Below are 14084 nucleotides of genomic sequence, written 5' to 3'. Positions count from 1 at the left end.
CAAGAGGATGTGATAATATATGTGAAAGTAGTACAGTGGTTATGACTAATTCTCAGGCAGCTTGATTCGAGATGGAAATACAGAGAGGTTTTTAATGTTTATTCAAACAAGGATCAGTTTTACCCTAAGAAATACTGCTTTATCTTGGGTGCATAAGATGTACTACTTACAGGTTCTATCAAATGCTTGCTTCTTTTTCTCTCTCTCTCTCTCGTTTTTGTTTTTTTTTTTAGAAAATGTATTAAATCACCTACTCAGTCTACGTGGCTTCATCTTCCTTAAACTTACAGAATGTTGCAGGAATTGCAAGCTCTCATATTTTGGTAGCTGCATTCTAATAGTTTGCACATTGATTAGGAAATTGCGATGGCTGTTTTCTTGTTTCTCTGGAAGCAAAATAGCTGAGGCACACATGTAAGGTGGCACAGAAGCTATGTTGTCATTATAGTAGTCAGCTGTGGGTACCAAGTCACCTGGATACTCGGAGAAGCATGTAGGGCGAGCAGCATGATTGTCTTCAGTGCAGGACCCTGAGCTCTGTTCCTTTTTGGTGTTGGCTAGATCAAACCTCGAGCGTCTCGGTCAGCCAACTGTCAGACAAAATTTGCTTAAATGTAGAACCACAATGTTAGCACTGGAGTTTGGAAATTGCCTGTAGTAGATGGAGCTGGCGATCCAGCATAGTGCCGTAGGGCTTTAGCTGAGTAGAACACGTTTGCTCCGGACAGAAAAAGAATGTTCTGAAGTCTGTATTACCTCGTTACATTACAGTTTCTTTAGAAATGCACTTAATACTGTCTTGGCACAATAGATGTCTGTATAAAGTCTTTTTGTGCATGGGGGGGCTTCAACTGAGCTTCTTCCAGGGCCATTCTCACAGAAGTCACGCTGCCAACTGCAGCAAGAAAAATGACATCTTCTGGAGTCTGTGGAGGCTTGCCTGTCAAAAGGCCATCGAGTGCTATCTTAGTTTGTTGCGCTCTCACACAAACATGCGCTTACATTAGGCCTGTTTGTCTTAAATATTTTTTCCTTGAGTGACAGGGATGTTGCCTGATGGACGGGAGGAGAGCAGAGGCTTTACAGAGGATAGAATTTTCAAAATTTAGAGGACTTGACCCAAACAGCTGAAATGCCTATCCATTGACTATTTCAGGCTTCTTTGTTGGCCCTTAGGGGCCTGGAGGGAATGACAGCATTGTCAGAGGTGATGGCTAAAAATCCCTTTTATGGCTTTTTGATGAATAGCAACTTCACCACTGTGATGAGGAATTGTTGAGGTCAAAGCCATAAGAACACTATGTGGGATTTAAAAGAAGAGGAAGGTGCCAGTTTGGGACTGATATTTTTGATGTTTGTGTGTTTTCCACCCCCTGGTCTGTCTTACCTATTGCCTGCCCTGATGTGAGGGGGTTTCCTGTGTTGTCTGGGCAGTTTCCTGGAGAGTGCTGTGTAGCACATCAGTTTGCATACAGTTAGTTTATGTCACTGTAACAAGCTTTTGGGATCTTGGGTGTTAAGAGAAAGTACAGTTGACATTTTGAAGTCTCTGAGTATGTGAACTTCGCTGGGGTTAAAGCTTTACTGTTGTTTCGTGATAAAAATGCGAGTTCCTATTGGCATCACTGGTGTCTGTGGGTTTTGGTTATGACTGCACACTGTATCAATGTATCTAATGATTTTTCAATGGCTAAAAAATTTATTTGTGCGTTTGACATTTGTATGCTCTCCTTGGCCACATAACTGTTTCTCTCTTTCCTGGTTAGAATACCAGATAATTTTTTTCAGTTTGGCACATGGGCGTGTCTGGTGTGTAGGTGTTAATAAATGAGAGAACTTTTCACGAAAACATGTAGCAGACCTTGATTAATATTTCCTGGAGCACCTAAGGAAATCCAAGTGTTCTGGATGCCCCAGGTGGTCTCAGGTGCTTTTGTCAAAGCTTCTTGCAAAGTTGGGTTGCAGTTGGTGCTATGAGAAAAGAAATGTGAGAGTGCCTGCTCATCAGCAGGGCTAACGGTCCAATTAGCAGGTAGAAATGTGCATTGCAGACCTGCTTTTCATGGGGTGTACTGTTTGTATGCGATTCACACCAGCTATTTTTGCAGCGCTGTCTTAAGAGCAGATACAGGTTTAGAGGAAGCAGCACTTCTTGTCTAAACTAGCCCTGATATTCAGATTGTTACACAGTGGGAATTTGTGTGGGCAGTGGGAAAAGCAACAGTGGTATGTCCCTTGGAATGCATTGTCTGCACACTTAAAGTGGAGAAATGTTCAACTCCAGAATGCGTGTGTGTAGAAATGGATTACTTTAAAAGTAAGGAGCTATTTCTGCTCTTGGTTTTGGGAATGCCGAGCTCTTGAGATTGCAGGCAACATCTGTCAACTGCTTTTCTGGATGGGGCTCTGTCTGAGCGCCTTGTGTTCATGACTGAGGCTTGCAGAATATGCATTACTAAAAATATATGCACATGTGTGTACACACAGAAGAGCATACATAAGTGTATATGTAAATGTGTATATATGTGACTGATGTCTTTGAATACTGCCTTTATTCAGCGGGAAGGCCACTTTACAGTGCTTTCCATCCAGTGAGCACGCAGAGGTGTTATGGATTTGATCGGCAGCCGTACAGCCAGGGTGGTGGGACAGTCGATGTATGGCACCTTCCTGGGTAGCTGGAATGCTCTCGCTGAACTGGGGGCTAGCAGTGACTGGTGCAATGAGGTGGCACCATAGGAGTGAATGAAGTGGTGGCAGCCTACTGGCATGATAAAAACCAGATGACTTAAAACTCACACTCTGGAAGCCTAGCGTGCAACATGAGGTGTACACCAGCTGCTGCAGGAATTCTTGTTGTGTTGCTGGGAGACGGATACCTTTATTAATGGGGTTTCACATCATCATCTCATGCAGAGGTGCTTCAGGAAAGGAGAGGCAGAATCATGGCCAGTGGCTTCCTTGTCTTGTGGAGGTTTTGCCAGAATCTGAGTGCTTGAGCAAAAATTCTTCATAAGGCTTGAACTGCATTATAAGTGGTGTTAAAATGTAGCCTCAACAATGACGTGGTGTTTGGAGACTGATTAAAAATTTCCAAATGGTTGAGTTCTGTGCTTATTTTAAAGGTTTATCCTTTAAAGGTTTAAATACTGTTAGCTTGAAGAACTAAATAGCATTCTCTACGCAAAACTCAAGTACTGTGTATGCTTTTAGTCTGTTGTTCCCATAAACGTGCCTGCGATACATCATCTGTACTGATGAACAGAAGACAGTGCCTCTGTGGAGGAAGGACTTCCTTTGTTGCGGGAAGGAGGGAGTTTCTGATAACTTGAAGATGTGCCCTGTAATTTCCGTAACAGGGTGCCAATGAAAGTACAGAGTTACGGGCACTGCAGCAGTATACCACAAGGGAAGAAATTGAGAAAGGTGGAAGAAGGGGCTGTGTGCCACTGATAGCAGTGTATCAGGATCACAAAAGCACCCTCTGAGCTCCAAGAATATGCTGTGTTCACTATATGAAGATGTCATCAAAGCTGAGCTGCCAGAAATAGCACTTGACATGGGTTGATCTGCAACTCTGGCAGAAAGGAATTTATTCAAAAATCCTGGTAAAATACCACCTCAATATGCTGCTTAACACATGTTGAAAGAGGGCCTTTCCTTGTGCTCGATATGGAAGTGCGTGTGGGTATTAAGAGCTGTTTTTTACTGAAGTCATGCTTTGCTTGTGGAGAAGGACTACTTCTTCCCTGATTGTCTTAAGAAGTGTCCTGTTCCTTTGGACACTGGCTTCTTTAGGTTTATCAGGTGGCAAGACACCATAGAGGTGAGAGTTCTTTTGTTTGGAGTTGCTTTAGGCAAAGAGCATGTGCTTGAAATGGTTAATGAGGCCTTAACTGCTTTCCTTCATTAGGGACTTAGAAGAACGTTTTTGTCTCTTCATATTGCTTGGAGCCTATGTGCAGGGACTAGTCTTAGTCTGTATTTTGAGTGGATTCATAGTCCATAAAATGGTTCACACTCATACGTTGGGTTTGCAAACTATAGTGTTCAACTATAGTGTTCAGAAGGCTGTGCAATTTCAGGAGGAGTGTAACTTCTGAGGGAGGGTGGCTTTTGGCTGCAGGTCAGCCTGATTTTGCAAGATACTTGATATCTGAATGACTTTTGGCTTTAGAATTAATAGAGAGCAGATGTGTACAAAGTGATTCAGGTCTCAAGTGATGCCGAGCAAGGTAGCAGTGAAAGTATTGCTCAAGGCAGAAGTTAATTCAGAACACAGATGAACATCCCTCAAGTGCTGTTGTATGTCAGATTATCTGAAATGCAAAAAAAACCAGATGTGGTATTTTGAAACATACTAGCATGTGGGACACATGGCTATCTTATTGCAAAGGAGGCAGGAGAAGAAGGTTAGCAGAGAATATGTGTAGGTAGATGGGTGACTGGAAAATACTTTGCACTTCAACCTGTTTATCCAGCTTTGTGGAGAGAGGGATGCAAGGCCATCTCGCTGGCCAAGGTCATATGAGGCTGGCAGCTGAACTTGTGAACTGGCTTCAGATTAGAAATAAAATATCCTTCAGGTTGTTCAGCTTTCTTTAGAACAACTTCACTTAATGACTGTAAAAGCAGTTCTGGATCTCTGCTGTAATGGAGACAATCATGTTGGCCTTAAAGCCCCTTGTAGGGCTCACAGCTCTGAAGATTAGCTTACTCAAAAACTGTCCTTTTTTTTTGTTTAACTCAAGACTATATTTAGTTGTTGGGGAAGTTAGTAAATATCCAGCTGTCCAGATCATGTAGGTATGTAACAAAAACTAGGATCTGTTGCCTCCTGCATTTATTTGTTAATTCATTTCAGGTTTTTGAAATGTAAGGAAAACTGGATCTAAATAACCTATCTGAAAATACACTTTTATATAACTATTACCTTTATAAAAACTTACTTTTGAGTCTTCCTTTGTGTCTAAATGGAAATGGATGTTAAAATTCGGCCACGTCTCCATAACAGCCAGGTATTAATGCATTTATAGGGAAGCGGTTATTCTTTGCTGGTTGTTGTGAGAGTGACTGTAGTAGCTACTGTTGCTGGATCCACATTTACAGGTGTGGGTAGTGGTTATTGCATGTTACTGTACAGGAAAAAATTCTTCCCATCGTGAAGTTCCGTTCTGTTTGTCTGAGAATTGAGTATGTAGTCGAGCAGCTCACCAGTTACAAGAAAAAAATTTGGTAATTCTATATGTCTTAATGGTATATTAAAAAAAATGTTACTGCCTGTATATCCAAAACAGGTATAACTTTGTTCAGTCTGATAGATCAGCAGTCTGATAGATGGTAAAGGTACTGCAAGATTCTTCAGCCTTATGTTGTTCTACCTGAGTAAGCAAATAGGATACTTTGAATTCTGACAGCCACACTGTTTCCTGGGTGGAGTTTCAGGAACTTAATGTAGTAAAGCATAAATAGAACGGTAAAGCCTGTCAAGTTTCCCAAGGCTAACCTTAAACACACGTAAGAAAAAAAAACAAAACAAACAACAGACTAGGAAAGTTGGCTGATATAGAACAACAAAACCCCAAAACATTGGTAGTTAGCTTGTAAATAAGATTGCCAGAGGTACGTGGTTAAGGTGAAAGAAATGACTGTTCAAGGCAAAACAGAGGTGTGAATTTCAACTTTCTGAGCTTTGTAATGATTTCATCTCATAAAGCTTCAGGGTTTCTATTCTGCTAGAGTATCTACTGACTTAAATAACCGTAGATTCTATAGACAGGCTTTTTAGAAAGTATTTTGAGGAAAAGTGACTTGTATAACCTGACGGTCCTGTGTAACTTCTGAGTATTTAAGTCTCAGATGAGTTTAATGGAGATGAAAAATTGTAAGAGATAGAGCTCCTGCAAGTCTTTTGTGGCTTGACCCCAGCCAGCAACTAAGTTAAGCAGAGCTGCTCCTTCACTCCCCACCTCCCACCTTGGTGGGGTGGGGGAGAGCATCAGAATGGTGAAACTGAGAAACTTGTGGGTTGAGATACAGATAGTTTAATAGGTAAAGATAACTTTAAATATCTTTATTTATTAGGTTTGATACCTAAAGATAAATAAAGTAAAAGCTGTGCTTGCAAGCAAAGCAAAATAGGGAATTAATTTGATACTTCCCATGGGTAGGCAGGTGTTCTGCCATCTCCAGGAGAATACGGCTCTGTCATGTGTAACAGTTACATGGGAAGACAAACACCATAACTCTGGATGTCCCACCCCTTCCTTCTTCTTAACCCAGCTTTTATTGCCAAACATGATGATGTATGGTGTGCAATATCCCTTGGTCAGTTTGGGTCAGCTGTCCCAGCCACGTCCCCTCTCAGCTTTCTGTGCGCCCCCAGCCACTTGCTGGCGGGGCACAGTGAGGGGCAGGAAAGGCCTTGACCCTGGGTAAGAGCTGCTCAGCCGTAACTAAAAGACCTGTGTGTTGCCAACGCTATTTCCAGTCCAAATCTAAAATAAAGCGCCATACGAACTACTATGAAGAAATGCAATGCCGTTCCAGCCAAAACCGGTACAAAGTCTCAAATCTGGGGAAGGAGATATAGAGATCATTTGGTTCTAATGGTATGGTACAGAATGAAAAGGATGCGTGTATTTGGAGTGGAAAATAGCGCCTCGGTAGCAGTTTGTGGCAAGGTCTGAGCGTGGCAGAGATGAGTCCTGGTTGTGAGGCACCCCCAGATTGTGGTGCCTCATTGATTCACACTTAGCAGGAAGCCTGTGGGATGTTCTTTCAAAGGTAATGTGGGCAAATACAGGTTGGCTAAATGCAGTGCTGCTGTCATCATGCAAAATTATATTTCTTTTGCTTTGCATACGAGTTTCTTTAGAACTGCAGTTGCTCTCATATTCAGGTCTTGAATGCCAGCTGTGCTACCAGCCCTATAGTTACCTTAGTCGCTTTTACTGTGACCTCTCAATTTATGCTTGAGTTGATTCTTGAGGATATGGAACAAAGGAGAAAAAATGGGATTGTGGCATTATGCTGTCTGCCTGTGCCTGGTAGTCTTATGTACTGTTGCCTTAAATATGTTAGTGGCAAGTTTTAGGTGGTATCTAAAATTATGTACTGACAAGTAAGCTAAAGGGCTTGCTACACTGAAATACTGAAATGATGAAGGGTGGCGAGGTTCGCGTAATTGTGTTGCCAAACCTGTTGATGGCCTGAGCACGTGAGCTATTTGCTAGGTTATTGCGTCTGGTCACGTTGCCCTTTCTGTCCGTTTTTAAACAAAGGAATTGCAAATTTCGTTGCTCTCACACTTAAGACCACCTGAAGTTATGTTGCTTTTTGATGGAAAGGCCTCAAAGTCAGCAAAGCTCTTGCCTGTTGCCAGTAGGTCAATATGCACTAGTCAGTTAGTGCCTGCATGCCTGTCTTGGGCCCAGCTGCAGCATGTTGTGGTATTTCTTGTGCATGGGAAGATGGGGATGCTGTGGGGAAGCTGTGACTAGACTATATTAGGCATTTGATATGGCAACCAGAATTGCCACGATGGGTGGGAAAGAAGAGAAGGGTGTGGAGAAGACAGTGGCTTAACATCTGCAACTTCTTTGTCATCTCTTCATGTGCCATAGCTTATGATAGTACTGTTTTAAGCTTTCTTGGATGTGTTGTGTTATGGAAAAGTGAGTGTATTTTTGGTCTTCACTGATATAACATAATGGAATTTTTTTTGTTTCTGGAAATGTGGGTGAAATGCCAGCTCCTATGCTGACAGGCATTGGAAGTGTAGTTCTTTCTGTACAGTCTGCAGTCTCGAGTCTCTGGCAGAGCAACTACTCCCTATTTCTGGTTGCGTTTGTGTATAGGAGAAGGCCACGTTTATACCCAGCAACATTTGCCCCGGATAGCAATGTTGAATAAGGTTTTTCCTATGTGTTTACTGAACTGACGATTGCTTGCTTTGGTGCATTCAGTGTGAAGCTTAACATGAGAAATCACTTGAAAAGCTAAAAGCGTAATGGTTCAGGGTTTTGTTGGATAAAGATTCCCAGAACATTAGTAGCTATTAATTTTCCTATTAAAAAATAATGTACTTCTCAAGCTTCATTCAGAGCTATGCCACTTGGCTCCGATGAAAGGACTTCTATAGTAGCAATATTTACTAATAGAAAAGCAATCAAGGTCACATATCTACCCCTTGGCAAGATGGGCAATAGGTCTGCTTTTATGGCTCTTAACAGGTTTCAAGTGTTAGTTCATATTGCCACCTAATGGCAAGAAGAGCAGTTGTCAGTATATTTAGGTTATTTTCACTACTTCGTACTGATGGCTTTTACCCAGTCATGTCTACTCTGGTTACATAAAAACAATTGTCAGGGAAACTTGAAATCTGGCATTTGGTTCTTATCCTCCTGCTAGTCGTAGAAGATTTTAATGCTGGTTAAGACGACAAGAAGTGATTTTTGGTTTCTAATCGTTACTTTTGTGCTTTACCTGAGTAGTGCTGTGTATTTTTGGTCAAGTATTGGTGCTTAAAAAAGAAGCCTCTTCCCATCAAGGGGATACTACAAAAAATCTTACACTAACAAAGGTCTGCACATGGTTCTTAACATGATCCCCCAGGCTGGTATTAGGGGAGCCCTATAGGATCAGTTTTAGAAGGTGAGTAACTTCAGAGCAGGTGTCCTGTTAATGTTTTGGGAAGGCCCTAAGTCAACTCAGTTAAGGATTATAATTTTGCAGAACTTAGGCTGTTGTACTAAAATTGGAACTAATGCTGTTTTGACCACGTAGCATCTCATTTGGCCAAACGTGCAGTTAAGGTAAAAAATAATCGATGTTAAATCTTCAAGATAATTTCCTAATAAAACCTAAGTTCTTGAGTTGCGGATTATTACGTGCACATTTGTTCAAGCACATGAGACTTGTTTCAAGTGAGGTGCATGATAAGATCTGCAAGCAGTGTTTAAGTATAATGAGGCACGGAACGTGTGCGTTTCAGTTGGCTGCCTAATTATCAGAGCAGTTAAGGGTTTCCATTTACGTATTTCGGTCCTGATTGTATACCTGAGTCTTTGCACTAGATTAAAGCTCCCATGGTGATAGTTGGCTTACCATCAGACAGCAGTTAATTAAGGAAGGCATGATTGACACGGGCTCTTCTCTGAGGCAGATTCCCAAAACTGTGGGAAAGCTGTGCATGTGAACCTTGAGGTGATGCTAATGTAAGCTGCTTGAGGCCTCGAGCAGTGGTGAAGAGTAACAGAGGACAGACAAAACAGGGGAGTTCTGTTTTTCCCTTGGTTTGCCTGAGCATTTGGAGGTACTTCCTGTGGAGGCTACTTCACTTTGTACAATACCTGTTTGCGTCATCTTCTCTACCAGTTAAGAGGAAAAGATCATCCTTATACTGGGAAGGTGGGAGGCAGGCTTGAGTATATGGCTCACAGTTGATGCTGCTGTTGGACCCAGAATGCTCTTGATGGGGCTTATTGTGGGAAAATGTTTAATTCTTACCTGTGTATTTCATATGGGTTTAAATAAAAACATTACTTGAGACTTCATTAATTGCACTGTCTGTGATCACAGGGAAGGCCTACCTGTCTTTAGGCTATGCTGAAAAGTTATGTGACTTGTTCAGTATCTCTCAAGGCTTCCTCTTTTCTTAGTGTGTTAATTTTTATATTTTGAAATGTATGTTTAGGGAGTTTAATATTAACCTTTATCAAGTGTTGAGGGGTTTAGAAATTGTGATGATCTGGAGAATACCTTCACGTTGTTCAGGTTTCTGGATGACTCTAAGTACTTCAGGGTTGATAACTGAATACACAGAGTTTGCACTAGGCTTTGTAAATTTATTTGTATGTGAAAATACTTTTCATATATTTGGGTTTAATGAATGTAGTAACAAAGTAATAAGATCCTAATATTTTTGTTAAGAATATTTCATCTATGTGAAATGGATTGAGGTAGCAAACCCTTGTAAGTTTTTAAATGTTTAAATACTCCATGAGTGATGTAGACTTTGTTACTTGTTTCTAAGCATGTATCAATGTTGGCTAGAGGAATAACAAAAACTTAAGTAGCTTAATTTGCTTGTAATTGTTTTTTCCAGGTGGCTTCTCAACTGTGTTTCTGGTACGTACCCATGGCGGGATACGTTGTGCACTGAAACGAATGTATGTTAATAATGTGCCAGACCTCAACATATGCAAGAGAGAAATTACAATTATGGTAAGAAGCCCATTTTTGTAACTGGAGAATGTATTAATTTGTAATATGCGTACACAAAGTGCCTCTTCAATGACAGCTGCTTTTAGATCGCTTTTCTTTTGACATTACCCTCCTATTTTGCACAGTTAGTTTCAGAAACTAATGCTGAATTTAGGGTTGGTGCATGATTAACTTGCGAAGCAATTACAAAAAAAATGTATTTGATGCTACAGTCAGGTTGGTCGGCGCATCTGCTTCCCAGGTAACAGTAAATTCTACCAGTTCTGCAGTCATTACTCAAATTCTCAAGGCCTCTGTGCCACAGATCTGTGAGCCAAATCATGCTGCTGGTGACTTCCACAAGTGTTTTCTTCAATAGGCATAAGTGTATTCTTGAAGTTGCAGTCCAATGCGGAGGTAACGGATAGAAGTGCAGCTCAACTTCCCTGTGTCATCAGAGTTTGGTTTTCAGCAGATGATTACTAAATAAGGAGAAACTGGAATGTTTTCTCAGGCATTCTTGGGTTTATGCTTACTTGACAGGTAAAATAAAAATTTAAGGGGGGAAAAAAAACCCATTAGTTGTTGGCTGGCAAGAGGAAATCTATTATATTGCCCCTCAGCAGATACTAGAAAGGCTATTTATCTCCATCTCCATACAATTCTACTTTACACCTGTTCTAATCTCAGCAGTGCCTATTTAATTATCTAAGAGGTACTTTTATGTTGGCCTTAACATATAGGCAGCAAGTCAGTAGTACAGATGACACCACTTGTATAGTCAGATGTGAAATAAGCATTGCTTAATTCTGTATGTAAAATAGCTCTTAAGAGTTAGGTTTTTCCCCCCATCGGACACCTGCAGTTGCTTGTTTGTAATAACTTCGTAATAGCTCAGATTGCAACACTTGTGTCTTGTTTCCAGCTACCTTTTTTAATAACTGAGAGACTGTTTTTCAGTTTAGCTTAGGACAGGCACGAGTAGCTTGATTCTTCTATTGCCTACACATCAAGGCTCTAGCTATTACTACTTAACAAGGTTGTTTTAGAATGCAATAGTTGGATGTGTTTGCACTGTCCAAAAAGTAGCACGTAAATTTCTGTTCTGAGTAGTAATTGCATTGTCTTTGTAGTGGTCGCTCTGACATGGGTGGCGGCAATGAGCTTACGTTCTGTGGATGTGGGAGGGGGTTAACTTAGCTTGAAATGATGAATGGTTGTCTGAAGACTTGTATTGTCTTTTTACTTAAATTTTTCTGTGCTGAATTGTAATGTGCATCTTCCTTTTCAGAAAGAGTTGTCTGGGCACAAGAATATTGTGAGCTATTTGGATTGCGCTGTGAACTCTATAAGTGATAATGTTTGGGAGGTACTTATTCTCATGGAGTACTGTCGAGGTAAGAGGCAACTCCTAGGTTTTCAGAGCAAATGCAGAGAAAAAGTTTGTATTAGTCACAGGGGATTTTTACTTAAAATTGTTCCCTTAATGTAAAAGGTAAACCTTGATATCTTGTGCTGGAAACCAGTTAGTTCTTTTTGCTTTTCTGTTTGCGTTGCTGCTCTTGAACACTGGGAAAATATTAAAGTCAGTTTCACACAGCTTTGCCATTAAGTATGGTTAGAAAAAGGGAAATTACCACAAACAGCAGTTTCATGCTTCATACTTACACGAATAATCAACGTGTAGCTAGAACATAATTTGATAGGAAATATTGGCAAGCTTTTCAGTGCTTTCCTCTCTTTGGTATTTTTGTTTTAGATAACAATATCTAAGATGCTTTACTCTTATGTGACAGGTCATGTGTTATAAATGACCATAGCATAGTTACCATTGATAATGCTGGCCAAATAAAATAATAGTCCTGTGGTCCCACTTTATAATGTAACTTTGCTCGATAGAATATATAATGACAGGCAGTTGATAGATTTGTTTGTTTTGTTTTCCCATCCCCACCTCACATATGCGTTGGAATCAACTTGCCATTGAGTTGAACTTCTGAAGTTGACGTGAAATTTACTTGGCACCGACCTCATTAAAAGAGATGGTGGTTAAACCAAATAGATGATCCTATTAGAACAAGTGCTACGAGTACAAAGTCAATATTTCTAGACTAGAAAGAAAACTCACTGCATGTTTTGCAGTGCCTGAAGAATACTTTCAGTTGAGATTTACATGGGTTTTATTTGCAGTAGAAGTGGCAAACGCTACAGCTTGTGCAATCTTTACCATAAGGTGCCAAAGACTATCCTGACGTACGGTTTGGGGAGGGGAATAAGGAGACAAGTTGAAAACTAACGGCCACAGTTTCAACCCTCAATCCTCTTGGTGAACTTCTGTACCCTTGCAGGACCTCGCTTCTGACTGCCTGTTGATAGCACTCTTCGCTAAACTATGATGGTAAACAGCCACGTGGATGTCAAGTGTCAGATGACTTGACAGTGTTTGGCTTTACTCTTTTCAAAGCATACTTGCTTCACGGAATGCTCACCAAGGCCCTCCAGATATTGAGTCTTACTTCATCTGTTGGTGTTGAGTGAACATGGTGGTAGTAAAAGCATAGTAGTATCCAGTAAGATTACTTCAAGAAACAGGGAAATAATGATTCCCGATATTAGAAAGAAACATATGAAGAGGTTTAGTGAGGTCTTCCTCAAAGAGTGGACTTAGGGCTCTTTTTTTTTTTTTTTTCTTATCTCCCAGAAAGACACAGAGTGCCTAGAATATGAGTAAAAGTGAACTTGTTCGGTCACAGTGTTCTGGCTATGGATCTAAATGCAAGAGACACTTTTGACGTAACATCTTTATGTGATGGAAGCTGCTTTGTATTTACAACAATTCATCCCGAACGGGTTTCAGTCATAGGGACTTCCTTTTTTTTTCTTTTATTCACTTGAGACAGAAAACTTACTGTCTAGGATGGTACAAGAGTGCGTATTTGGAAAATGAGGTTTGTTTAATTTAAATTAAGAGACTGGAAATCTGCCTTGCGTCTTATTTGTGGACTTTTTGCATATAAGTAAGTCTTTATTTCTCTCCATGATAGTAATTACTAAAAAAGCAATTTGTTGTTTCTTTAGCTGGGCAAGTTGTGAATCAGATGAATCAGCGTCTTCAGACAGGCTTTACTGAGTCAGAAGTAATGAGAATATTTTGTGATACCTGTGAAGCTGTTGCCCGGTTACATCAGTGCAAAACACCTATAGTTCACCGGGATTTAAAGGTATGAACTTCATAAAAGGAACACCTAGGTTAAAATTAATGATCTTCTGGAAAAAGAATTGAGAATATATGAGGTATTTCACTAAGACTGACTTCTAGTTAGGTAAGCACTTGCTGTTGGTGGAGCTGTAAACAGAGGGACTAAACCGTAAGACATTACTTAGTGCTAATGCCAGGCCTATCAATTGATTTTTCTGAAAACTTTCCAACTTGTTTGTGAGAACACGTTACCTTGGAAATTAATACTGTTACTTTCATCTAATGTTTGCGTGTTCATTTCCTTTCAAGGTGGAGAATATATTGTTAAATGATAGCGGGAACTATGTTCTCTGTGATTTTGGCAGTGCCACTAGCAAATACCTTAATCCTCAAAAAGATGGTGTTAATGTGGTTGAAGAAGAAATAAAGAAGTAAGTTCACTTTTAAGTGGCCTATCATAAGCAATGGTTGTGCTTCTAGGAAACTCAAATGTGTTATTGCGCAGTGTGTACATATCTTATTAATATCAACCGAACTTAATGGTTCAACTTGAACTAGTGTTGACATAAGTACAGTAAACCAGTGGAACTATTTGCTAACATAAATTTGTTTCATTTATTCACAGATTATTTTCGTAAAACTGAGACTCCTAAGGAAAAAAAAAACTGTTAGAGAAAAG

General features: G+C 40.3%; 1 protein-coding gene across 1 annotated transcript in view; it reads left to right on the top strand.

Moving 5' to 3' along the window:
• The window catches only part of BMP2K (BMP2 inducible kinase), a 63666-nt gene that overhangs the window by 13574 nt on the left and 36008 nt on the right, over window positions 1–14084 (top strand). The window contains exons 2-5 of the mRNA XM_075089910.1: window positions 10109–10227; window positions 11498–11603; window positions 13285–13427; window positions 13715–13836. Coding sequence (XP_074946011.1) covers window positions 10109–10227; window positions 11498–11603; window positions 13285–13427; window positions 13715–13836 — 490 coding nt within the window. The remainder of the gene's footprint in view (window positions 1–10108; window positions 10228–11497; window positions 11604–13284; window positions 13428–13714; window positions 13837–14084) is intronic.

Source organism: Phalacrocorax aristotelis, chromosome 4 (assembly GCF_949628215.1).
Source record: "Phalacrocorax aristotelis chromosome 4, bGulAri2.1, whole genome shotgun sequence".
Classification (NCBI taxonomy): Eukaryota; Metazoa; Chordata; class Aves; order Suliformes; family Phalacrocoracidae; genus Phalacrocorax; species Phalacrocorax aristotelis.
This window is presented reverse-complemented; position numbering and strand designations above follow the sequence as displayed.